We start from the raw sequence: 27,609 nt of genomic DNA, 5'->3' as shown, positions 1-27,609 counted from the left end.
GACATTATTGCTCGAGTAGGAGCCTTTTAACTTTTTTCCGGAAGGCTAACAGAGAAGAGCAGCTTTGCATCACATCAAGTAGAGAAGGATACATATTTAAAAGATTTGGTATCTGCCATTGAAGCCATGGATGTGACTCTCAACTTGCTGTCTTTAAATAACGACCTCAGTTCCAGCATCGACGTTAACATACCCGTAGATGCAATATTCCTTGATTTTGAGAAGGGTTTTGATAAAGGGTCCCATCAAAGGCTATTTCTTAAGATTTCTCGCCTTAACCTTAACATTCTGGTATTTAATTGTATAGTTTTTAACTAACCACCAGAAGTTCGTTTATACTAATAACTATTGTTCCTCTCTTTCCGCTCTATCATCAGGCGTACCTCAAGGTATTGATTGTTCTTGGCCCTCTGCTTTTCCTAATCTGCATTAATGACCTTCCGAATAACATATCTTCTAACAACTGCCTTTGCGCTGACGACTGCATAATTTACCCTCCTATCCGCAGTATTAATGACTCCGCAATCTTACAATCTGTAGGAGGGTTTGAAACTGGGCTAGTTGGTTCATTGCATGAAGTTGAAGAGCGCAGGGACGGGACTAAGTGCAGAGACGACAAACACGGGCGCTTCTTACAAACTTCTTACAATCTGATCTCCCTCTCGTTCAATCATGGTGCGAAAAATGGCTAATGTCCCTTAATATTAAGAAAACACGTGTCCTATCCATCCACTGTTGACCGGCTTACTCACCCGCGAGACGCTCTATACCATGTCATGAATATTAGCAATGACCCTAACCGTGTTCTTGGCTATAATCGAAGAAATTTGCGCCTCGCCCCGGCTTCCGTTAAACTTCTTACTTATCTAACACTTGCTCGCCCGAAGCTAGAATATGCATGTGCCGTTTGGGATACCCATCAAGTTACTCTTACTAACACACTTTAATCGATCCAGAACCGTGCAGCCAGATTTATTTACTCAGATTTCTCCTATCTAATTCAAATGAGGCTATATTTGGGGAGAAACCGTAACAAGCTAGTACGAAAGAAGCCTATCAATGTGCTAACTGTAAGACGGAAAGTTGAAGAATTTAGGATAGCGCTGCAGAACCGATATTCAGCTCTAACCGAAAAAGCAGAGCTTACGACACAGGAAGCCAGCGACAATCTTACAAGCATTGTCACGGAGTGTGCAGTAGAAGTCCGAGATACGATCGCTAGACAGGATACTGGTAAACTTTCCCAGGAGACGAAAGATTTAATTAGGAAACTGCAAAGCATGACAATCTCCACTCCAGCTGACAGAATAGAACTAGCGGAGCTTTCGCAGTTAATCAATCAGTAAGCGTAAGACAGCTGACATACAGAAGCATAATATGGAGAGGATCGAGCATGCTGTGAAGAATGGGGGCAGCCTGAAAGCAGTGAAGGGGCGTCTAGGCATCGGGAAAAATCAGATGCATGCACTTAAAGACAAGCAAGGCAATGTCATCACCAATCGGGATAAAATAGTTATAGTAGCCGAGGAGTTCTATAGAGATCTGTATAGTAGCCGCGACATCCAGGATAATGCCGAACGAGGAAGTAGTTCAGAGGAGATAGACATCCCACCAGTAACGGCAGAAGAAGTGAAGCAGGCTTTGAAAGATATGCAAGGGGGCAAAGCCCCCGGTGAGGATCAGATCACAGCCGAACCCTTGAAGGGTGGCGGAGACATTGTACTTGAAAAACTGGCAAACCTGTATACACAATGCCTAATGACCGCGAGTGTACCGGAATCTTGGAAGAACGCGAACATCATCCTAAACCTTAAGAAAGCTCACATGAAGGGGTTGAAAAATTACAGGCTGATCAGCTTACTCTCAGTCGTCTACGAGGTACTTACCAAAGTAATCGCTAACAGAATTTCTGCCACCTTAGATTTCAGTCAACCTAATGAACAAGCAGGGTTTCGAAAAGGATATTAAACAATGGACCATATTCACACGATCAGTCAGGTGATAAAGAAGTGCGCGGAGTATACTCAACGCCTATATATATACAGGGTGTCCCAGCTATCATGCACCAAGATTTAAAAAAAGAGTAAAAGCGTAACTCGAAGAAAACCTAGTGCATAATGTTTGCAGTACTGTGAAGAAGCGGAGAGTAATTTTTTCGTTAATGAGACTTAATTAACTAATTGTAATTAATTATCTAACTCGAGAAATACTGTCCTAATCACTAAAGTGTCAATGAGGCACTTGTAGGTAACCACGAGGGGTATCTAACTGCGCTATTTTCAGCGACGAACTAATTGCGTACACATTTATTCTGACTGATAAAGGAAACCCGCGAAATATGAAAAATACCACGTGACGGCGCCTCCGCGCGCACCGTAAAGCAACGCCCTCAAACAGGCTGCCTCTGACTTAGCCAGAATGAAATAGACAAAAGAAAGAAAGAAGAAATCACGACCGAGTTTATTTCTTATCTGCACACGCGTCCCGCGAATCTTGCTGCTGCTGCTCCTTCCATGCATGCTATTATCAAGGTGATGCGCTGTCTCTTCGGGCGGGTAACACGCGAAGCAGTTGCTTTCAATCAGCTTTGTTTGGGGACGCTGCTTTACAATGCGCGCGTAAGCGTCGTCACGTGGTATTTTTCATATTTCGCGGGTTTCCTTTATCAGTCAGAATAAATGGGTACGCAATTAGTTCGTCGCTGAAAATAGCGCAGTTAGATGCCCCTCATGGTTACCTACAAGTGCCTCATTGATACTTTAGTGATTAGGACAGTATTTCTCGAGTTAGATAATTAATTACAATTAGTTAATTAAGTCTCATTAACGAAAAAATTACTCTCCGCTTCTTCACAGTGCTGCAAACATTATGCACTAGGTTTTCTTCGAGTTACGCGATTTCTCTTTTTTTAAATCTTGGTGCATGATAGCTGGGACACCCTGTATAGCCTTCATACATTACGATAAACCATTTGACTCGGTCGAAACCTCAGCAGTCATTCAGGCATTTCTGAATCAGGATGTAGACGAGCATTGCGTGAGAATACTAGAGGATGTCTACAATGGGTCCACAGCCACCATCGTCCTCCATAAGGAGAGCAGTAAAATACCGATAAGGAAGGGTGTCAGACAAGGAGACACAATCTCTGCAATGTTATTCACAGCATGTTTACAAAGGTATTCAGAAAATTGGATTGGGAACAGGTGGGCGTGAGGGTCGGTGGAGAATACCTCCGTAACCTCAGATTTGCCGATGACGCTGCCTTGCTAAGTAACTCGGGGGACGAATTTCAAACATACTTACCGCACCGGACAAGTAGAGTAGAACCGTGGGCATGAAAATTAATATTCAGAAAACTAAAGTAATGCCCAATAACCTCAGAAGAGCACAGCGGTTTTAGATAGGCGGCGAGACAGTGGAAGTGGTAAATGAATATATCTGCTTAGGCCAAATAGTGGCCCCGGATCCCCATCATGAGACAGAGATAATTCGAAGGATAAGAATGGGGTGGAGTGCATTCGGCAGGCATTGTCAGATAATGAATGGCAGCCTACCATTGCCCCTTAAGAAGAAAGTGTATGACAGCTGCATCTTACCGGTACTCACCTACGGGGCATAAACTTGGAGGCTCACTGAGAGGGTTCAACTTAAATTGAGGACGACTCAGCGAGCAATGGAAGGGAAGATGATGGGTGTAACATTAAGGGACAAGAAGAGAGCGGAGTGGGTCAGGGAACAGATGCGTGTTAAGGACATATTAGAAGAAATTAAGAAGAAGAAATGGGCGTGGTCAGGGCACGTAATGCGAAGGCAAGATAACCGTTGGTCGTTAAGGGTAACAGAGTGGATCTCTAGAGAAGGCAAGCGTGGTAGGGGGCGGCAGAAAGTTAGATGGGCACATGAGATCAAGAAGTTCGCGGGGATAAATTGGTCGCAGTCAGCGCAGGACTGGGATAATTGGAGATCTATGGGAGAGGCCTTTGCCCTGCAGTGGGCGTAGATAAGCTAATGATGATCATGAGAGGAAGACAGATGGAAAGAATGGGAGACAAAAGAGCTTGTGAAGTGAGAAATATTAATGTACCGGAGATGCTAGCCATCAAGCAAAATCGAAGACGGACTTCTCTCTCCTTCACAGTATCGCACCGATACAGCTATAACAGTAATAAGAATCATATTCTCTATAAAACCGTATAAACGTAACCTCAGGCCCAAACATGCAATGCCACTCCGGTGCGGTTGCGGAAAGCATGATTGGAGCAGTAATAGGTCAATTATGAAATGGTCGCTTCCCAAGGTGTCTGGTTTCCGTTCCCATTCTATTTGTGGGACGTGTAAACGTGAAATCGCGGATGGAATCCCGCGTTACGCTGTTGCTGAGCCGGGTAGTCTGAGTGAGGCCATTCAGGATGAAATGGTGATGTTGGACAGCGTGAAGGAGGGTCGTTCCTTTCTTGGATGCGTGAGGATATCCCCATGTGACATCCGGTGCGTTAAAATCCCCGATTAGTATGCACGCAGTGTCTCCAGTGAGTCGGGCCACTGCATGAAGTAGTTGTTCTATGGCCGTTAGAGGCTGGATGGGTGGGCGGTACAGGTTCAGGATAAAGAGGCGTTATTCCCGCTTGTCGCGAGGGATGAGCTCTACCAAAACGTGGTCGATAGGGGACGCCGTAGGTATCACTTGGGCCGGAAGAGTACGCTTGACAAATATTGCCGTTCGTTGGCGCGGTGGGCTGGTGCCAAAAATTTTTCAATGGTGAAAAGTCTTTAAAACACTTGCGATTTCTCGTTAGTTCAAATTTTAAATGTAAAATGTTCTAGAACGTTTCCAGGGACACTGTGTTCCGCAAGTCGGTTTTTGTTAGAGTGACTTTACGGAACACTCGTTCTAATGCAGCATTAAACGCTGGCAGAGTGAACAGTGAAATGGCTAGTTGCGATAGCAACGGAAATATTCGGACGCCAGCGCTGTTTTCGGCACCGAGGACATTCCTCCAGAGTGCTGTAATAATGTCATCATGGGAGTCATTAAGGCTACATTGCAGAAAACAATATTCAGACTCCATTGCAGGAACACTTGACGGCGGTATGAATTTCGCGAAAGCCTGGAACAGAGCCTCAAAAGAGAACTTATATTGCTGGAGTGCAAGAAGCGGAGGTTCACCCAAGAGTATCAGATTTGACGGCAAACACTTCAAGTGCTTTTCTCACATGCGATCATAATTGAACGGCACCGCTCAGGAATGTTGGTCTGCTCCTCTTCGCTAAGGGAAGACTTTTCCAAGGGGTCAAGGAAAACACTTTCCAGCTGGGGGGCTTTAACATGGAATAAATAGCTTTTCCAAACGGAATACAGAGACGCATGCCCGGGAAGAACGATCCGGTGAAGCAAACACTCCATAAATGTAGAGAGACGAAATTTCTGGACGGTTTTCCAAACTTGTAACTCTCAACAATCGCTACTATCCACCGTTTAAAATTCGGTGTCAGGATTTTTTCGATACGTTTAGCAATAGCTAAGACGCCCCGAAATCAATCAGCTGGAAGAGACCGCCCATCTGTTACTCTGCGCTCTAGACTTTTGTGAAGCTTTTTAGCACTTTTGGAAACAGTTTCAAGATCATGAGCCAAGAAGCTATACTCGGGTACAATTTAAGAACGGCAATAGCTCATGTAGTGTATCACTCCGCCGTAGCGAGGCACCCGGATGTCAACGCGCGCGCGTCTTTTGAAACGAGATTGTGCTTAGTGCGTAACATCGTTTTAGTTTTCACACCTGGATTTCTCGCAGTCGCTGCAGGAATTTAAAAGAAGAGTAAGTGCGAGAAATCGCGAAAAAGCTTCATGTCACGTTCAAAATACTCGCAGTAAGGCACTTTTGGCGCCTCGCGGAGTAACAGCCCGCTGCTGTGATGAGGCGCATGGGCAACTTTACCATTTCCATTTCCAACAGTTTACCATTTCCTCATTTTCCTCTGAAGCTCTGGTTCCGGTCCACAGAGACACAACTCTTCACCATGTATTTTCCCCCGCTATGGTGCCTCTAACCCATAGGAGCTCTTTACAGCTTTCATGCACTGTCTGCCCAGTAGGTCCCTTGTGTAATAAGCATGCCAAAGCCTCCCATCTCTTCATTTCTGTGGTCCTGTTGCATTATTCCCAGACATAATTGTCTTTGACAGGTGGGGTTTCTAGGTCTCGGAGGTGAATCTCGGCTAAAGCATACACGTTTATTTATTCCCGTTTAAGTTGATTTTGAATTTCCACCCACTTATCAGGCTTTCTCCTTCCCTGCATATTTATGTAGCTGATTAAATATTTATTCTATTTGTTTTTCGCTTTCAGCATACGGGGTCTATTTTTGTCTCTTACAAAATTGTTCGCTCTATTGTTTCCACCTAAATTCCTTCTGTCTTCGTTCTCAGCTATGTCTATAAGTTCTTCGGATAGCTATAGGCCTGGCGGCCTCCCAGCGTTGAGTGTGCATACGTCCCTCGCTTCCCCTTTGTCGCCTAGTTTGCCTTCCTTAGCCTCGCGGGAACCCCTAAAAAAGCTACTGCTCTCCCACCTGAGCGCGACTCCACCTTGTTTCCTAGCCTCGGGCTGAAGTGAATCCCGTCCCACTGAAAAGCTTGCTGCCCACTACCCTTTTCTGCCCACTACCCTGCCCAATGCTACCCACTACCCTGTTCACGTCTATCACTTCAAGCCCAAGTTCTTTGCCGCGCCCCTTGATCTCGCTGTTAGCAGCGAGTACTGCCCGTTCGGTGCGCCCGCCCTTCTTTGTCACCTCCAGCGCGGTGCGTACTGAAATGAGCACATTTGGGGACGTCGCCCACAGATAGTTTACCCCCGTCGATATCTCCTGGCCAAGTTTTCCCTCCTCCTTCTTGAGAACATCGTTAAGCCCCGCGGCAATTACCACAAGGTTTTTAGCTTTACTGGACAAGGCCAGCTGCCCCTTTGCTCTTGTCATCACCGTCTGCATCGAGTCAGTTGCGCGCGCTCTGCTGCGTCTGCCCCGAAGCATGGGGGGTGTTTTCCTTGGCATGCCTGAACACGACGTCAAGTGTTCTAGCGTTGCGCGGTGTGTGGGAATTGGTAGATGATGATGAGTACCCGGGCAGGCTCTGCTTCGCTACTTCTTGGGTACTGCTCGCTTATTATTTTATGATAAGCCAATTGCCGGACCTACAGCCGTGCAGCCGCCGCCTTTCTATAGGTACGTTGCTAAAACACTTAGAGGCTTTCAGTCGGGCAACCCAGATTTGGATATTAGAGTCTCATCCGCAAATGAGATATGCGAGAAATTGGCTGTTGGGCAGTTGGATGACCGGTAAAAAGAGAAGTCTCCCGGGGCACGCTGGCAACAGCTAACGTCAGCGGTGCTTCCTGCAGACGTTCGTGATTTCGGGTGCCTGCGTGGATGGAGAGCCCTGCGGACGTGTGACCGCCTTGCAGCATTTGGTGTGGTTCGCTCTGTCCGATGCCCGCAATGCGGACGCCCTGAGACTCTAGAGCATGCTCTTTTTGAGTGTCAGGTGGCCGCCACATTCTGGGTTTTACTCAGCAGAATGTTTGAGCTTAGGCTGGGAGCCCACACGAAATCGAGAGATCCGTTCGTCAGCTTTCTGCTGTGTGTGGGTGCTTTTTTTGTTTGGCGCCAGCGAGGTGTAGCCGCCTTGCAGGCACGACCACAGCGTGCCATGTACTCCCTGTTGTGGCGCGTTCGTAAAAGGGCCATAGAGCACCTGGAGCATGAGCTGGTGGCGCTGGGAGAAGAATCTTTCCTCCTGCGTTGGTCAAGTTGCTTCATCAAGATCGCCAATAACACCGTGCAATGGTGTATAGTGCCTTATTATTAAGGTGTTACACTTGCATGTTGTCTAGGGAAGGGAGTCGTATGTTTAGAGGCCAAGGCGCAGTTTTTGAAGCCTGGCTGAGCATGCCTCTATGTACGGACATAGACATGAGTACAGAGTAGAACTGATGTGTGTGAACTGTTGTGGTTTTTATGTTGACTCCCGCACGTGAACTCTGTTGTCTCGACCTTGTGCCGTGGGCATTAATGTGAAGAGCCTTCGGTGCGGTGGACCTTGTTTTTTTGTGAACTTGTGTGATGTTCGCTTCGTTTCCTCTGTAGCACATTGCGTATATCCTGTGCCCTGTCGACTCGTGTAGTAGCCAACTACAGCGGGTCGTAGCTGTAACTAGTTTCAATAAATTCTCTTTTCGACGCTAGGCCTGATCGGGCCGGGTAGTCGGTCGAAGCAAGAAAATACTTACCAGGTGCGGGGGCCTCGTTTATCACCAAGGACGAGCCCCCGGGGCGAGGCGCGGGCAGTGCACTGCGCTCGTGTTTACCCCTGCCACTACCCCAAACTGGGGCAGATGGGGCGTTCAAATTGCTTAAAATACGGTTCAACACAAGAGATGGCGCCACCGCCTCAGGAAGCGTGCGATTTCTCCTCCCACCTGCGCTTCTGCGGCGCCCAATCAGCGCGCGGCGTGTTGCAAGAGAGCCTTACAATCTTTGAATAGCCTTATACACTGCATGCTTCACCCCTCCCCAACTTTCTGGTTAGTGAAGATGACCCGGGATTTTTTTGTGTATGTTATTTCCCTCTTTATTCATGTTGCTTTTCTTTGCTTCCAAAGGGAGACAGAGTGGTAGGGAAGAAACCTGAATGGTGAAGGAACCAGCGGGGGGAGCAGGGGGGCACAGTAACACATATATGACGAAAAAGAAAAGAAACTGCGATGCTTGCAACACATTGCGGACTGGCGCGTTATCACACTGAGGCAATATCGAGAGCAGTCTTACGTGGAAAGAACGCTAAGGAGGTTGGGTTCCGTTAAAACCTGGCTGGTTGCCCAGTTACAGGTGAACAACATGACACGCTTGTAATAATTGGTGAATCACACATCCAAATGTCCCGTGGGAAGTGTCTCGGTTTGACGAAGGCGGAGCGCCCGACACCACAACCTGATCACTGCCTTCATACATAGGCGTTGAAAACGTTCTGATTCCTTTGTTTTGAAGGCTAACGTACCACGGCAGCAGCGCGCGAGGGCCTGACACAGTTCTGTGTCCAAGTAGAGTACCCCGAGCGCGCTCCAGGTCCATTCCGTCTTCTGGACGGCATGCCGCCACGCTGGCTTGGGGCTGGGAGCACATTCCACCGCATCCATTCGCGCTCGACTTAGTGAGTGCAGGCCTAGAGTGAGTTCCGCTCGCTCAGAATTTCCTATGGGTTCGTTGAGTGTGGGTTGGCTTTGGACTTTGACGGAGTTGAAGTGGACTTGGGCTTTGGACTTTGGCAGATTGCATTTTGGACGACGGCGATTAAGGACGACAATGGGTGTGGGGGGGGGGGGGGGGTGATCAGCTTTCTTTTGGTGGGATTCCTTTGCTGCCGTCGGAGTGTGGACTTTTACTCGCGGGCAGTTCACTCTTTGATCGTTGACGCTTGGACTTTGATTGCAGCGGCTTTTACTTTGGCCCTTTGCCATTTGATTTTCGCGCGAAAGAAAGCTTCGCGTTGCAACCATCGTCGTCGTTAGACGGAGAGTCTTCTGATTTTTTTAAATGCAGAGCATTTCTTTAACTCACGATGTTATGCGTCCGTAACTCGGCGTCCGCAGCCAGCCAGCACGTGCGCCCCTCCCCCGCTCCTCCTCGCTCTCAACAATAGGTGCGGGCGCGCATGCGCGTGTTCCGGCGCTGAAAGAGGCGTTGCAGCAGCAGGTGCTACCTCCTCTCCCTCTACTGCGCGCGCTACGAATATACTAGTTGCCCGAGCGAAGGATCCGCGGCCCGACGTTGACGTTTGGCCGCGGCTTCTCGTGCACGAAGTTCGGCGTCGGCAGCGCGCTTCAGACGCTTGCGTTCGGCGTCGGCAGCGCGCCGTCTCGCCGCCTTGTCTTCTGCCGCCGTCGATGAAGAGGATGGTACGATGTCTTGAACTGGTACTGCAACGCTGACGTTAACTACCCAACCCCTACGACAACAACAACTACAACTACCACCGCCAACTACCACAACCTACGCCACGTGACCACCCCCAATGCTCTGCATTTACTCGTGTCCCTCGCGCGGGGCATGCGACGGAGGTTTTTTTGCAATAATTGGGGGTGGGGGAGGGGGGAGTGAGAAACGCCAGGAGCTACCGCTGACGAGGGCGACGCTGACCCACCGTCTGCTGGCCTCCCCGGCTTAAAACGGAGCGGTGGGCCCCGAAAGCCAGCTACCGGCTTATTGAACGCCCGGTGGTGTCTTTCTTTTGTAGTACCCCTGTAGCTACACTTTTGCCGGTGTCTTTTGGTTCAGGCACGAGCACATCTCAGTGCGGAGGGCGGTCGCTGCTTTGTAAGTGCACGCCGCGTGCCCGCACAAGGAAGCTAGGACATTTAAAGGCGATAGTCTTGCTTGGGCTACTTAACCGCTAAAATTTCGGTCTGTCTACCTGTCTGTCCCTCGATTCCACCTTTGGGCCAAAAGGTAGACCCATCCGTCAAAACAAGAATATATTTATATGCAGAACCGTTCCAAACTTCTAAAACTGCTGTCGTAAGTCATATCCGCATTTCTTACGAGTGACGTCATAAAAAGGCAATTTTCAGTGTTACCTGCACGTTAGCGTTTAAGTGCTGTGATCAAACGGAACTAGAGGCCCCACTATAATCGCCCAGTGATGTGTCTGAGCGATGTTTAAGGCCGGCGGCCGCCAATCGCGCAAACAAGACTCCGTGACGTCATAGAAAAGTTGCCGGAAAGCGGCTAGGGAGTCGTCACTGCTTCACACGTTTTCCTTTTCTCTAATATCACCGTTATCTGTACGAACTTTGCGATATAATTGGCATCATTATTATGGGGACACAGCTGTCTTTCCAACGTACCAAACGTGTATTTTGCCTTCATGGCCCCTTAAGAAAGCGACTGAATTTTTTTTTTCGGGGGCTCTTCATATCTCTTGTATATATGCTGAGCGCAACAAAAGAGAGGAGCATGATTTCAAATGGACCGAGCGGGAAACTTTCGCACTTGCTCGTGCTCTTGAGGTATCTCTCGCATCATATCAAGATCAAAAAGGTGGACGTCTTTTTGCAACGATCGAACAACCAGAGGTTTGCCTCCAATCAGCGTCTGCGGCGTGAACTGACACCGACAAGGACAACTATAAAGTCCTTTAACATTATTAAGGAAAGTGAACCGTTCCCGAAGGCTGCAGTGACAGTATTCGACGATCTCCATGTCACTGCGCGCGCTATCAAGGGGCTCCAATCAAGAGAATGGGAAACAGTGTTGGTCCAGACGGCCTCCGATGTAATGTCATTGATGACCATTTTAGACAACCTCAGCATGCTTTTCAATCACACGCAATACTGCCGTTCCTTGTAGGATGCGATTTCCGCTTTTTTTGATACTTTTTGTAGTTGAATGCAGAGTTGCCGAATCCGGAGGGGAGGCTGTTAAAGGGACTCTGCAACACTCTTTGAGCAGTGCAAGTAAACCTGCGCGATGACGTTTAGGTTACACTGACAGGAATATTTGAGCCAACATTACACGTGCACGTGAAGCGGTGAGCGCGCGAATCGCTGTGAAACACGCCGAAAAACCAACCGCTCTCTCCAATTTTACTCATTATGCACACCCCTGGCATGGCCTAAACGATGTCATTGCGGCCATGGCTGTCCTATTGGCGGTCACTGGTCAACTTCGCGGCTTATTTCTCGCATTTCCTGGGACGATCCGCCGCCGTTGGCTCTGTATACCAACCTCTTCTATGACTGAAACTGTACGCACAGTTTTGGCGTTTCTTTCGGCCGCCAAGCAGGCAGCCATGCCTGCTTTTTTGGGGCACCAGACCAGAAATAGACACTTCCACGTTGCCCAGAAAAGGAGAAAACTTCCTGGCCTGTGATATATCGAAGACTGACCAAGAGAACGCCGCGAGCCGCCCCGCTTTCCGGGAGATAGCGCGCAGCTTTCGTCGCGTTGTCCGTGGTCGAGTTGAGAGGGGACGATTATTTCTGTTATAGTGAACGGATTTTCATAATTCTTGCAGGAAGAGATTGCTGGGACAATAGACTTTACTCCCACAAAGCATTACGAGTAGTCGAGGGTAAGTGCTGCAGGGTCCCTTTAAAGTTCTAAAAGAGCAGATTTTGTTTTTGGGGAAACAGCTTAGTTTGCATGTCATGTTTTCTTTTGTGCATTTTGTACACCACTTCAGCGCTCGTCTTAAATTTTTAAGGAAGATGAGCTAGCTCACTCTACTTCCCCCAAGCACGATCAGGAACGGGTGCTCAACCTTGCAATTTTTCCGTGAATTTGAGTCACCAGGGGGCGCATTTCCTCGCATTTACCTGGGAGGACCAAAAGTGCACGGAACCGGTAGTCACAAATAGAGGTTTAAAGCAGGGTTGTCCTCTGTCGCCATTGCTGTTCATGCTGTACATGGCTAGACTAGAAAGAAAGCTTGAAGGCAGTAAAATAAGTTTCCATCTGTGTTATACCCGCAAAGGACAGGAAGTGGTACAACATATCCCGGGACTTATATATGCAGATGACATAGTACTAGTAGCAGATAGCAAACAGTGTCTGCAACAGCTCACATATATCTGCGGGGAAGAAGCCACTGAACTGGGGTTAGAGTTTAGCACAGCGAAGTCGGGAGTTCTGGTTTTTAATGACGACGCCCGTAACGAATCGGTATTCGTTCAACAAGCAGCAATACCGTGGGTAACGGAATACAGATATCTGGGCATACGGGTAAACGAAGGTCAGGCGTGTCTAAAAGCTCATGAGGAGCATTTAAGAATGGAAGGCAAAAGAAACGCCTCTATTATGAAGCACAGAGCACTGTGGGGATATAACAGATATTAAGTAGTGAGAGGAATCTGGAAGGGAGTAAAGGTGCCAGCACTCACCTTTTCAAACGCAGTAGTGTGTGTCAAATCAGATATTCAATCAGCGCTAGAAGTAAATCAGAGGGCGGTAGGTCGATTGGCATTAGGAGCACACAGTAAAACAACAAATGAGGCAGTGCAGAGAGACATGGGATGGGCATCCTTCGAAGTGAGAGAAGCACGGAGCAAAATGTTCTGAAGAATGACTTTGAAATATTGATGACCAGAGATAGGCGGCCAAAGTGTTACGGTATCTTTACATGAAGGAGGAAAAGAACCAGAAGGCTCAGGACAAAGTATATGAAACCTGGAGTGAAAGAATCAGAAAGAATGAAGTGAAAGAATCAGAGACAACGACCTGGAAAATGAGGATGGATGCGAAGAAGTCCTTAGATATTTACAGGATCGGGAAGCAGGAGATCACAAGGGAAAAATTATTCGATAATACCAAAGGGAGTGCATTGCTTTTTGAAGCCCGGGCGGGTTGCTTGCATACAAAAACGCTTATCCGCGAGCCGGTACAGGAAGAACTATGCGCAGGCTGCGGAAAGGAGCCAGAAACCATGCGACATATTGTAACGGAGTGCAAAAGTATCCGTCCAGTCCTCAGTGAGGGAGCCATTCAGCTTCCGGAGGCCCTTGGCGTTAAGGTTAGCGGAAAAGTGAATTGGACAGCAGTAGAGGTTAGTTAAAGAAGGTTAGACTGTTGGTGGGAAAAGAGCAGAGAACAATCTGGAAAGACATGCGAACAAAGAAGTCAGACTAGCACAAAAATTTCGTAAACGTATTTTCTTTTTATTTTGATATTATTTTTTATTTATTTTGTTTGTATTTTCTGGCGAGGGGATTGTGCAGTGGCGTTGCGACTAAGGGCGCTGTGCAACGCCACCCCGTTACAAAGGGGAAGCCACTAAGCATCATCATCATCATCATCATGTTTATCGATTCAGGCAGCTAGGCCCTGATGAACACTGTTTTTTTTTAATGCGACATGATACATATTCGGTTTTTTTTATTACAATGGCGCAACTCTTTGTGGTTCCGCAGCAAAATCGAACGAGGCAGAAACTTGAACTCACATATCTAGGACTGAGAGTTTCTTTAGCTCATTTAGAGATGGGCACATTGTTCCTGTAAAAAACCATGAAATGGTAACCAGAAAGTTCCTTGAACATTTTGAACCAAGTCATTGTAGGCCTAGGGAGTCCATGCTAAAAGATTGTTAGCAGCAACAATACTCTGAATCCGAGGGCAAGGATGAACTTTTGAGAATCATCCTGTGCTCGCACCCAACTAGCTCGTCAAGGCCATTGTTTTATGTGGTTGATGTCGCGCACTTGCTCAAAAGCACACAACAATTAGATTTACCAGAATAACGCGGGTACACGCTTTAACAATAAATGAAAAAATTGTCTCTCGTGTTTCTTCCAAAATTAAAGGAGCCATGAAGACAAAATACAAGTTGGGTTTATTAGAAAGAGTGCTTAGTCCCGATAACAATGATACCAATATCATCGCAATCTTCGAACAAATAACGGAGATATTAAAGAAAATGTGTGAAGCAGCCGCGACCCTCTAGCCGATTTCCCACAACTTTTCTAAGACGTCACGGAACCTTGTTTGTGCGATTGGTGGCCGCCTAACTGACCTGTCGCGACGACACATGACTGGACGTCTGTAATGGGGCCTCTAGTTCCATTTGACGCATCACTTGAATGCTAACGTGCAGTTAACGCACTGAAAATTATGTTTTATTGTTGGCCCGTATGACGTCACTCTTGCTCATAACACGTCACTGAGGCGCAAAATTTGAAAGTTTTTAAATACTTCTTGCTTTTTTTTTCGTTAAAAAACATCTTTTGTGGCTGTAATGGAGCTGAGTGAGATACTGAATCCTAGTTCTTTCAAATTAAACGAAGTTGTATTTTCTCTTCATGGCACCTTCAAAGCATGCTCAGAACACCCTTTCTTTTTCTGGCGAATACTGTCATTGAATATGTTGAATATGATGTCGCCATTGTCTTAACTGCAACCAAGTCATGAAATGTCCATGTAAGCAAAATTTGTGTCTTTTGTTTCAACCTTCCGATGTTTAGTAAAAAAATTCGTCGCCAAAACAGTATGTTAATTACCTGCTAAACAAAATTAAGTTTTTATTATCCATCTTTTATTAGTACATAAGGTTTGTTTTTCGTATGGGTGAATACCTCCGTAACGAACACTCAAAGGCTTTTAATTTTTCAGGACAAACAAACAGTCAAGCTGTTGCGAGCGTGCAGCATGATGCCCCAACTTTTTTGTGCCGCAGTACAAAAAATGTCCGAGCAGACCGGATGTCCGTCTATACACTTGCTTTGAACAGTGACCCGCTACGATTTGATTATGACGCTTACACAACATCAGGCACCGCATACGACCCGCAAAAGAAATTCGTGTACTGCCACCGTGTAGTGCAAATTACTGGTGTTGGCGCGCTAACAGGCGTTCTTCCAAACTTTTTGAACACTTCCGTTTATGAAAATCGTAGCTCCTGTCAGCTACCGTTCTTCGAATTATATTCATACAATAAAGTGAACACCTAGAAAAATGCCTAATGTGCTGCGTGAAAACGCATTGTGTTTACTGCTCTCCGTGTACGTAGAAATGTATAAGAAATGTGTGCAAAACACTTGGGATGATGAAAGAAAACATTTTCTTATTGATAATCAATTTCAATATACTCTTTTGCCGCATTACGTGCAGTCTTGTCGCTAATGCTGTTCTCTAGGGGTCGAAAGGCTCATTGAGCAGCCGTTAAAAGTTGGTTTCTTTCTCGTCATTCCGTTGTTTGTCTATAAATAAACTGAAATAAACTGATTAATTGATTCGTTGTTTACAGGACGCCGGCAGTCTCCAGTTTTGCAAAAAGAAGTGGTGTCTGGAATGACACATTAATTGGGGTATAAATAGTTTCCAAACAACAACAATAATGACCTCATTGGAATTTCTGTTCACCTTTGTCCCGCGGAACGTGACAGGCGGCAAAATTGATGACGCGACCGCACCAAGGGTTCGATACCACCGGGTTTATGCTGCGGGTATGGAAAGCAACGGCCAAGATCAAGAAGAGCAGAGGAGCTCACTATAACAAGAAGCGAGCACCAGCGAAGAGTTGTGAATTCGGAACCCGGAGCTCGGCTCAACAGAAAAGCAAAGGCGACAGGCGAGCCATGACAACTGTGACCGGAAGTACATCCTACCTTGCGCAATAGCGGATAAACTGTCCCACGACTGTTATAGATTTCAAGATCTTTCAGAGATTAAACGAACAGAACACTTCCGCAAAGGGGTTGCCTCTGTCGTCAAAATTAACCGCCTTCTAATTCGCGATGACGACGCTGCAAGCAAGGAATCGCCTTACTCAAATACAGGTGGAGAAACAGGAGGTCGCTAGTCATCCGAGCAACAGCCACTTGCGTGCAGCCGGGGGTGGTTGGAACGCAGGATGGAAAACTGTCGGCTATAGGCGGCGCCCCTAGTCCGTCGCTGCGGGCACGTGCTGTAAGCATGCGCCGTCGCCCGCTCTCGGGTTATGTTTACCGACCGCCAGCCCGGCGGTGGTTACGTGAAACCGATCCAACGAACAACGCCGTAGGAGGGCCACCGGGACACACGGTCTCAGGCGCCCTCATGCAGTGGCGACGGCGCCAACTTGATTCGTGTAGTGCGGTGTGTGTACTCGGCAAAAAGCTTGCCTTAGTCGATTTTTATAATCCCAGCAATTATCGGAAACCAGTACTACGAAGAAAAACAGCGCAAAAGACAGGACGAAGTAAAGAACTATAAACCAGAGGCGCTGACGAACAACTGAGCGCTTTATTGCAGCAGGAACATATATATAGGATAAGCTAGAAGAACGAAAAAAATAAAAAACGAACAAAAACAGATATCGCAATGAAATATGATAGCCCGTGACAAAAACGTAATCCCCCACGTGGATTTATGGCGTAAGATGTTCATGACAAGTACACTATTTCCTTCTCCAAAAGTGCGACCGATGGCTCGCTTACACACGCGTTTCCTTTCTTTTTGATTTCAAAGGATTCAAATATTTCCTGCTCCCTCTGTCCAGGATACCGTGCGAGGATGGCGCAGTCATAGAAAAGTGGAGTGCAACCACAGGAAGCGCCAAGGTGCTACTTGTGGACGACCTTACATTCTACGCTTGCTCCCTCAGGCGATCATTTAGGCAGGGGCTTGTCTGCTCGATGTACTACTTACGGCCACACGGTGACAATGGGATTTCGTAAACGACTTTTTCAACACAGTCGACATAGCGTGCCCTATGCTTTTTTAGGCATGCGCTCACCTTCGGAGCTTCAGCGCTGCACGCTTGCACAATCCGCTCAGTTTGTTAGGTGCGGAGAATACGAGCCGTACACCCGCATTATTAACAATCTTCTTGAGTGCATGGGTAACACCGCTGAGGGAACTTTTCCGGAGGTCTTGAGAAAAGTTCAAGCATCAACCTTGACGCCAAAGCGCACATGAGGTCGCTCGAGTAGCAGACTTCAGGTGGTGGACCTGGGCGTTAAAACTATGTAGCACTCGATGGGGACAGGACCTGTTGAGAGCACTCCTAAGAACTCCCATGGCAACTCTCCTCTTGACGAGCTTGCTGTGCGCTGAACTGAAGGGTAAAAGGCCCTTTTGGGACCTAGCTATAGGCGCGTATTCCCAGCAGGTGTGGTCCTTGCTCAAAAACAACAGAAGGTCCAGGAACCTTAGCTGGCCATCGGAGGGTAATTCCATAGTCAATGCGAAGGCACCAAAGTGCGACTCGAACGTTGCGAAAATTTCCTCAGCTCCTTCGATGATCCTTCAGTTCAGCGCACAGCAAGCTCGTCAAGAGGGAAGTTGCCATGGGAGTTCTTAGGAGTGCTGTCAACAGGTCCTGTCCCCATCGAGTGCTACATAGTTTTAATGCCCCGGCCCACCACCTGAAGTCTGCTGCCTACCCGAGCGACCTCATGTGCACTTTGGCGTCAAAGTTGATGCGTGAACTTTCCTCAAGACCTCCGAAAAAGTTCCCTCAGCAGGAGAGGCAAAAAAAAAAAAATTAAAGCTGTTCCACTCAATGCTAAAGCTGTCGGACGTGCAGAGCAGTGATTCGCCATAATGGGCTGTACCGCCGTTATCCGCTTACTGCTACCACCCCATGCAATTCAAATTTCCCGCCTTCGCAATGCTCGCGCGCCCCCTGCCTGAAACTCCGCCAGCGGGAGTTCTGTTCTCTTTGTGCTTTTCTCCCCGCACTTGCCGGCGTTGCGCTGCCACATTTTGCATTTACTATCGTAAAAACCAATCCAACGGGCGTCCTTAACTAAAGTAACGCGAGAGCTGCCGGTCAATTACGTATATTTTTCCTCAAATGTACCTATAGTTTTCTTTGCGCTAAACAACGGGAAGATTTATGACAAGCGCCAGCGTTTCACGAGTTTCGAACGCTTATGACTATATAAACCGCTTGACTTTTAAAGCCTCTGGGGTACGCCGCGAACAACAGCGTTACCCCGCAACGCCGCCTTGGTGCTCTATATACTTGGGTCGAGCGAGCGAGCGAGCTAGGACGACAAGGCGTGCTCCTAAAGTGCTCTGCACTTAAAACTTCGGTCGTTCCTTACGTTCATGGTGTTAGCCATCCACTAAAGAAGATTGTCAGTAAGGCGGTTGTACGGCTCGTATTCTCCGCACCTAACAAACTGAGCCGGTTGTGCAAGCGTGTCAACGCTGAAGCTCCGAAGGTGAGCGCATGATTAAAAAAGCATAGGACACGCTATGCCGACTGTGCACGTTGAAAAAGTCATTTACGAAATCCCATTGTCGCCGTGTGGCTTTACGCACATCGGGCAGACAAGCCGCAGCCTAAATGATCGCCTGAGGGAGCATGCGTACAATGTAAGGTCGTCCACAAGTAGCACCTTGGCAACACATTGCGCTTCCTGCGGCTGCACTCCACTCTTCCATGACTGCGCCATCCTCACACGGTATCCTGGACAGAATGAGCGGGAAATATTTGAGCCTTTGAAATCTAAAAGAAAGGAAACGCGTGTGTAAGCGAGCTGTCGGCTGCACTTCTGGAGAAGGAAATAGTGTACTTGTCATGAAAATCTTACGCCGTAAATCCACGTGGTGGATTACGTTTTTGTCACGGGCCATCATATTTCATTGCGATATCTGTTTTAAAGTAAAGTTTTTTACTTCTACCCCCCAAAGGTTCTTTCGCGACCGTTGGTGTCAACAGAAAACTCCCGCGAACAAATAAAAGCATTTACTGGCACCGCCAGGAATCGAACCTGGAACTAACAGAGTAACAAAGCCAGAGCCCGTTGTCTTACCGATTTAGCTACGAGCCCACGCGGACGCGGAGAAGACAAGTGGGGCACTCACCAAGCACATCTACGGGTTTAACCCCTGCATTCTCGCTGAAGGCCACGTAATAGCGATTAAAGGAAGCTCACACCAAACCATGACATCTCACTTCTAGTGCGCCAATGTGCTAAAGCCTGTGGCTTCCAGTGTTCACGTAAGAAATCTCAGCTCCTTGTCTTCCGACCTCACGCCAAACGACACCTCAAGGAACACATTCAAATACTCCTTGATGGCCAGGCCATCCCTCCAAGCCCCAGCATCAAGATCCTGGGCCTACATCTCCAGGCCAACACCAAGACTGACGTATCGTTGCAGCGCCTCAAACACAGCATGAATCAAATCATACACATGATCAGGCGAGTTGCCACCAAGACGCGAGGCCTCAAGGGATCCGATACCTTTCGATTAATTCAAGCTTTTGTCTCTCGCGAATCGCTTACGTCAACCCCCTGTCTTCTTCTCGGCAAGGAGGACATAAAGATGCTTTATATAATGATTAGAAAGGCGGTTGAGCAGGCCATTGGTCTTCCCCTGAGTGCGTCCACAGAGAGGCTGCTTAGCACGGGGCTTTATACATGCTGGAAGAGCTGATAGAGGGCCATATTTCTATCGAGGAGCTCCAAATGAGCAGAAATGCGGCGGGTCGCCCCATCCTTCACCAGATTGGCTGGGAAGCACAGAACGTCACTCCGCTTGATGTACTCCTGGACTTCTGGCGACAAGAACTAAAGATGTTCCCTTTGCTTATAGAGATATGGACTCCTCACACGACGAGGGTCGCCAACAAGCACGGGCTCTCGCGCTCAACACCACCCTCGGTGGAGATGATGCAGTTATCTACACAGACGCCTCCAAATATCGCGGGTAGCAGTAGCCATCATCGTGGCTACCTCCAGAACCAGCCTCCTTGCTTGTGCCTCACTGAAGACCGAAGCATCGGGTTCCGTGTCCCGACCTGCACTGCGTGTGCTAAAAACCACTAACCACTCCCCAAATGGTTCCATTTAGCTCACCTGGACACCTGCTCACGCTTCCATGGAGGGCAACGAATAATACGCCCTCCAAGCCAGCACTTTTACCTCCCCCCCCCCCCCCCTGACCCGTGCTATGGAGCTGCACGAGGACAGTCACCCGCTCGTCTCGTTCAGGGACATAACCCGTTCAGAAATCTGAATAGAAGTATTTCCTCCTCCTCCTTCTCCTCCTCCTCCTGCTCCTCCTTCTCTGCCGCCGATCTCGTCGCCTTCGTCGGCGATGGCAGAGACGGAGAAGTGAGATCGTCTAACACCGGGTTTTAGATTTAATTTCATAAAAAAAAGAATTTCCACTCATGTGCTTCACCAATGCAACTCAACTAACCACCATTCGTGCATCATGCATTAATTTAACCTTACCAAGAATATCTCTTTGAAGTAATAGAGGGTGTGGTTAAGTGCATTTCACTTCTCTCTGGTTTCACTATTTGTAGAGCCACGTACGGGAGTGAATTGAAGTGATGTCGCATGGGTAATAGGTGTGGGTGCCGTTTACAGCTTCGCTTTCCAATCACATTCACAGGGTGAATTGGCGCTAATTTTTTTGTTCTTTTTTTCATTTTTCGTTCTGCTATCTTATCCTATATATATGTTCCTGCTGCAATAAAGCGCTCAGTTGTTCGTCTGCGCCTGTGGTTTATAGTTCTTTACTTCGTCCTGCCTTTTGCGCTGTTTTTCTTCGTAGTTGAATGTACCAAATGACCCTTCAGCAAACCTTTCTGGAAATCAGTAATATGAGCATCGTTTGTACGTCCTACCACTACATATATATGGGTTTGTATGTGCGCGTGACTGTGTGTCCCGCTGTCCCCTGGTAACCTTGTCAACATGAATATGCAGTTGCCTCACCTAATCTTTCAAAACTGGGCTCAACACTAACTCCTTACGCATGATTCGGTTCTGGAGATGGGGACACACCATCGTTGCTGAAAAGAATTCGATCAGCCCTCCCAGTACCACAATAACGCGCTTTGTTTATTTGTAGTATACATTTGAGATCACACAAAGAGAAATAACGCCTGCTGAAAAGTGAACAGGAAGCGTAGCCCAGACGACGCCCTTGCAAACCAACGACACCGGCTGTACGGCAGGGCTGCAACTTTGAGGTGCAGCAGCTCACATTGTGCGCGCCAAACGAACTTCACTACACTCGAAGCGGCGGCTCGTGGTGACGGGCGATCAGACAAACCCGTCCTTCTCGTCGCCAACGCTGGGCGGCGCTCCCTCGTGCGTGTGTTCGAAGCGCGCGTCTCCGCGCGCTGTCCGGGCGGTGCGCGCGCGCCGGCGCGGGAGCGTTGAGACGCGAGCGACGCGAGTGCTGGGCCAAAGAGAGCGAGCGGCTTCGGAACCGACGGCAGCGACCAACCCACAGTCGATAAACGTGCACCGCGCGCGTCGCTCCGCTTTTCATGACGGGTGCCGGTCGTGCGCCCGCCAAGACACGCCGCGACCGCTGACCGCGCGCCGCGTGCCGGCCTCCGCGTGGCAGCGGCGCAAGCAGCCAGTCGGACGCCGATCGCCAGCAGAGCCTCCGGTCGCTCCGTGAATACCTGCGCGCCACAACAGCGCGCGTAGAGTAGCCGACTGCTACGAGAGTTTTCCCAAATCCTGCTCGGACAGCGTTCGCTACCGCGGGACCCCCATGGCTGACCAGGGCTTCTGCGGTTCTTCGTCCGGAGACATTGTCAAGCAGGGCTACCTGTTCGTCAAGAGACCTCCCAGGAGACACTTCGACATGCTCAGGGTAAGCAGCTGGGTACTTCCCTTTTGTCTATGTGCCTGAAGACGCATTGTTCCCCATTCCCTAGTTCGCTTTATAGCACAGGGAGAACATGTACACGAATAGGACCAGGAATATGTTTAGTACAAACAATGATAAAAATAAACCGCCGACTTCAATGTCTACGCATTACAAACTGGTCACAGCTTTTCATCGGTTCCGAAGACCTCGGTGCAGCTTGCGCGATAAAGGCACATCAGTGCATCATCTAGGGGTGTTCGCGAAGTATTTTTCCCACGTGCGTTCGTGCACACTTACACAAGCACGCGCACGCGCCTGTGAAAACAAATTATACTGGTACAGTCTCAACGAATGGGGCAACCTTTGCATGACACACAGAATCTGAAGGGTAGCCGTGGTTGTGATCAGTAAAAACATGTCACAAGAATGTTAACTGAACAAAACTCGCAGAGCAGCAATGCGACTTGCGAGAGAGCGTAGACAAAGGAAATAAAATCCACACGCCTGTGTTCCTAGTGTCAACCGAAGTTTCCAAAGCCCAACAAAAACCCCGGGTGCACTGTGCCATGAAACGGGACGTATTCTGTGCAGTGCTCCTCCAAGGGGGCCGCACTCTGAGACGCACGTCAGGGAGTGCACAAGCGCAAATAAACACGCGAGTGGGACGCGCTCCAGTGATTGTATGCGCTTGTGCGAATGTCTGTTTTGCCCATGCATGCAAGTTTGCGACACCTGCATACCGCTCGAATTATATAGTTTCGGGCCACAATTTCGGGTGTGTTGATCTAGAGAATTACACCGCAGTGCATGAGGCTAAAATTGAATGCATATATATATTATTATATATAGGAAGAAATGCAGTTCTTTGACTCATCACATCACCTTCATGACACGTTACCCTGAAATTGCTGACTTCTCTGAAAAGTGCTGTCTCAAAGTTGGTATTGAAGCTAATTAAACGCTTGCTGTGTGTGTAATATCGCGTCTCCGAAAAGATTCGTACCAGGCTAAAGAGATACAGAAGCCATCGGCGTAACCCAATGGGCTGCTTTGGACGAATCTCACGGAAGTTCCTAAGTGTCCGGGGGAGTATTTTTCCGCGTTTATGAAAGGGCTTTACTAGGTACCTGAGATGCCCACCCTTCGCTCGAAATTACTTGGCATGCCGAAGAGATTAGGAGTGCATCTTGCTGTTGCCTCTACAGTAGTTTGGGTTTTGAAGGTATTAAAGCGAGAATACGACTCGGAGCGAAATGAACCTGGTGGACGTCAGGATTGTGGATGAACTGATTTGTAACAAGTGTAATGACCAAGCCAGAACAGCTTCCATTTTTGGAATACTTCAATGCTAGCTGAAAAGGGCACACGTGGTGATCCTCGTTCGCGTTGTTTTATACCAACTGTAGTAAATGAGAGGCCTACAGGTTACGCGCCTCCTGCCAAGTGATTTATAAACTCCATGCAAAGGGAGCTTTGCTGCAAGCATGTTTGTGGTGATGGAAAGCCAACTTCATAACGGAGGATGTGATGGTGCCGAAGCGTAGTCGTGCCAAGCGAACTCCAGTAGTCGCCGAAGTTCCTGTGTACCGTTCAGCAGTGATTGCTTGGCATTTTCCTTGTGCTGCTTTCTTTTCGTATGCCTTTTTTTCTTTAATTGAAGAAACGAGTGCTGGGGAACTGCTGCAGAGGTCAACTCCATGGTTTTGTGAACGCTGCGTCAATGACTTTCTCTTGGCGCATGGACAGCTATGACTTTCGTGACATTTGTGTTCTGGCGACAAAACCTCCGCCGTTAGTCAGCCTTTTTCACTTTTTACGGTGATGCTTCCTCGCGGCGCTTGTGAGACTTCTATTTTCATCAAATACGACGTTCCTGTGAAATATGCATGGCATTTTTTTAAATACCTGACTGTTTTTTTTTTTCCGCTGTTTGGGCATACGGTTAGCTACGATGCCTGTAATATGGTTACATTGCCACATTGTTGTAATAGCGTAATGCAGCTTTTTCGGCAGTTTCTTCTCGCACCGTACTGGAATGACGCGTAACGAAAGTAAATGAGTGTGTGGGAAAGGGCCAAATTTGTGGTTGGTGTTGTTACAAGAATAAACCGAAATCGCGGGGAATGAATTCATTAATTGCGTTATCTAACAAATTTCCCGTCAAAGTTTAGGTCCCAAAACAGCCGATCGCTTAGCAGATCTGAGAATTTACTTGCGTTTTCGAACAAAAAGTTTTAACGTTCTGCAGCCTCTGGGACCTGAGTCAGACAACAGCGCACGCAACTTGGGCCTGTCAACGAATTTCCCTAAATAAAATTTGTCAAACGGCCCCCGTTGAAAATGTAACTTATTTTTTATTCCTGCAATTGAAGTGCGAAGCTACCTTTTCAGGGCCGCTTTATATGCAAACTATCTCGCGCTTGCTTGCATGTGCGTGCGTATGTGCATGTGCGTGCGTGTGTGTGTGTGCGTGTGTGTGCGTGTGTGAGGGAGGGGGGGGGCGTGTGTGCGTGCGTGCGTGTTTACGCAAGGCTTGTTTGTACTTCTTCTTTCAACTTTTAAAGGTCTTCACCTCACCGGCCGATGCCTTCTTGACGAAAATATATAGCTCTTGACAGACGCGTTTCTAATCATGTCCCGCCGAAGGTAACGGATGCCTCCTTCGAAGAAACAAAATCCCCATTTCTTCGCTATTTTTAGTCCTCCTCTCTCCGGTCCAAAATAACTTCCTGTTCTTCCTCTCTTTTCTGTTCCTAACACATCCTTGCCTGCCTGCCCCCTGAGCGCCATACTTTTCCGAACGCCATGCTATAGTGCACTGATCTTCGCTGCAGTCATAGGTGCGTCGATGTGCGACTACAGTAATTAAGAAAACCGACGCATTGGAAAGCCTAAAAGGTGATCGCTGAGGCTTTAAAGACGTCTTTTTTTTGTGAATCCCAGTGAAAGATTTTAAAAACTTCGCGGCAAGCTGTGCGTAAGATAAAAAAGCACGTAGTGCCAACTCTAATTGACCTTCAAGGCTTGTACATAGTTTGTGCTTTTCGGAATTCTTGCATTTGCAGCACGGTTGTGTTGCACAAAAAAGACACAATAAATTGTGGAGCACCATAAAATTTTAATTACCGCAAGGTTCCCCTAATACCCTTAAGGCCATTCGTGCGGCTTCTATTCCCACCCCACCCACACCCCATCCCCGTCTACTCCGAGCTTTAGCAGACTTACCTCCGGCGGCGTATTTTTCTGAAACAATCGAAATACATTAAAAAAGGGATGATTAAACTTGACTTGTGTTTACGTGTCTATTTATATATCCACGATTGAGCCGAAAGATATGAATTTCAGCTTTTATCATGCGACCTGGTCTATCACATGCGGCGTAGAGTATGGATGGCTACAGATCATTTTATATCACCAGATGTGTTTTAACTTTCATCAAAATCTCGTGCACTGGGGTTTCTCTGCATTTACTTTCCATCAAAATGCAGTCGCCGTCAGAGGGAACGGAGCCTTTGAGTACGTGTGTAGCTTAACTTCTGGCGCTATCATGGTGCGTAGGCGCTTAGTTCCCGCCTGGCGTACATTCTGGGCTATTGCGAAATGGGGAAAAACAATGATTTACGTTAAAAGGAAAAGAAGGGATGACGGCACAACCGTGATTTTCGACGGCACATAAATGATCCGTCAAAGTGAAGGTTTGAAGGTTTCTACGGAATACCAATCTGGTAGATGCGTGTTGGTTTGGCTGGAAAAAAAAATCCCATTCATACTGCATATCTTTACTGTCAATGTTATGTTTATTATTTGCAAGCATTGTCCAAATATTCCCACGAAAGGCTATCTGAATTTTACTGTCGAGTGTCTTCCATGCATGTGGACGAGGCAAAATGAATTCGGTACCGTGATTATTGTTGTCTGTTGTGCTTGAGCTGTGCTTTTTTTTTTCACCCCAATGACGCGGTGGGCTCACCAACAGGAAAATGCGAGACCTGTTTGACAGGGGAAACTGTGCGCAGTTTTTTTCGCATCTTGCGGCTTCACATTCTATTTTCGAAGGAATTTAAGGCGGAACAAGTCCCTTGGTATATATATAAATGGAGCATGATGGGTCTACGCCGTCTTGCTAGGTGGTTTCCGCGTCCTGAGAAACGCATGCGCATGAAATTCATGCGAGCCGAAGTGTCTGGCTGCTTTTTTTCTCTCTCTAAGTGCAACGAGAGTCTTTCTTTGCCCGCACACCCGCATTGGAAGCAGCTGCAGTGAAGTCCTTGGCCTTTTTCGCCCCTCTCCTGTTTACAGGAGAGGGGCGTTACAGTAACGACTAGAAATGGCAGCGAGACGGCATTTAATGAGTTATGAAATATGTCTAGTTAAGCTTAAACGCTGGAGCTCGCGATCGGGCGAACGGGCTCTACAGGGCGGCGTGAAACGAACTAAAAGCTTTGAATAGTTTTTATAAGCGTAAACAGTGCGCTTAGAGTCAGATAAACACACCCTCGCCCCGCCTGCTCACGCAGACACACAAACATGCACAACACACACGCACGCAGACGAGCCTGTCAGTCACACCGATCAGTGTCTGGTCACACTGGTTGCTGAAACCAGTATGTTTCATTAGCCTCGCTCAAGCAAGGAGTTTTAGAATGACACATTCATCAATGAAGAATTATTCGCATTTCTCTAAGGGATTGGCAAGCGCGCGACATTGGACGTGTACAGAGGGGCTGCAAGCTCAGCGCTGCCAAGTCGCTTGTCCTGTGTCTAATGACTCCAACTTTATAATGATGCAAAAAAAAAAAAAAAAAAAGAAATAAGCGGACTGCAGTACTAACTGTGATAACATTACTTCCGGAAGGTATTTCGGAGTTGGAGGAGCTATAACAGAGTATTTCATTTATTACCGGAAAAGAGGGAGAGGACGGGGACACCGCCGTGGCTACTCCCCCTATTCGCAACTCATGTCGCATTACCGACTGTTCGGGAGAAAGAGCGGTGTGAAAGCGGTAGAGTTGTGACGAAAAAACTGAAAACTACGCATGACTGTGGGTTTCGGCCGTAAAATGCCGCTGTCTTTCTGCACAATGTAGAAGTGATTCCACTGCAAGTTATTGATCGGGGCCCAGGCGGAAGCATTGTTCTAAAGGAGCTATGCGATCTATATCAAGGCTGCTCTTGGCTGCTCGTAAACGCCGCCGTTGCAGTGTTATTTGAGTCATCCGAAGTAGTGGATTCCGCGGCACTTTTGTCTTTCCCTTTCGCTGTCGTGCGACCGCCGCGGCCCATAAATGACCTCACGAAATCGGCGCACTTTCAGCGATGGCTCGGAGCTGTAGTGCTGAGCACCAGGTCATGGCTCTGATGTCCAGAGGGTCCGCTTGCGCTGGTATTTCAGATGGAAGCCAAATTTGATAAAAGGGCACGCGACACGAAATGAGATCAACGACATGGGAGAGAGAGAAAGCGGTTAGGTAAAGTATAAACTAAGAAGGAACAGGATTGAATTGTGTG

General features: G+C 47.8%; 1 protein-coding gene and 1 pseudogene across 1 annotated transcript in view; both read left to right on the top strand.

The window, feature by feature from the left end:
* Positions 1 to 8,281: 8,281 nt before the first annotated feature.
* LOC144156382 (U1 spliceosomal RNA) lies at positions 8,282 to 8,412 on the top strand (annotated as a pseudogene).
* Positions 8,413 to 21,610: 13,198 nt separating this feature from the next.
* LOC144154981 (uncharacterized) overlaps positions 21,611 to 27,609 on the top strand; it is a 491,283-nt gene continuing 485,284 nt past the window's right edge. Inside the window, exon 1 of the mRNA XM_077686145.1 lies at positions 21,611 to 22,104. Within this exon, the coding sequence (XP_077542271.1) occupies positions 22,003 to 22,104 (102 nt within the window). The 5' untranslated portion in view covers positions 21,611 to 22,002. The remainder of the gene's footprint in view (positions 22,105 to 27,609) is intronic.

This window comes from Haemaphysalis longicornis, unplaced genomic scaffold, assembly GCF_048455015.1.
Source record: "Haemaphysalis longicornis isolate Haplotype H1 unplaced genomic scaffold, Haemaphysalis longicornis Haplotype H1 scaffold_1, whole genome shotgun sequence".
NCBI lineage: Eukaryota > Metazoa > Arthropoda > Arachnida > Ixodida > Ixodidae > Haemaphysalis > Haemaphysalis longicornis.
The sequence above is the reverse complement of the archived record's forward strand: the minus strand, read 5'-3'. Positions and strand labels throughout refer to the sequence as shown.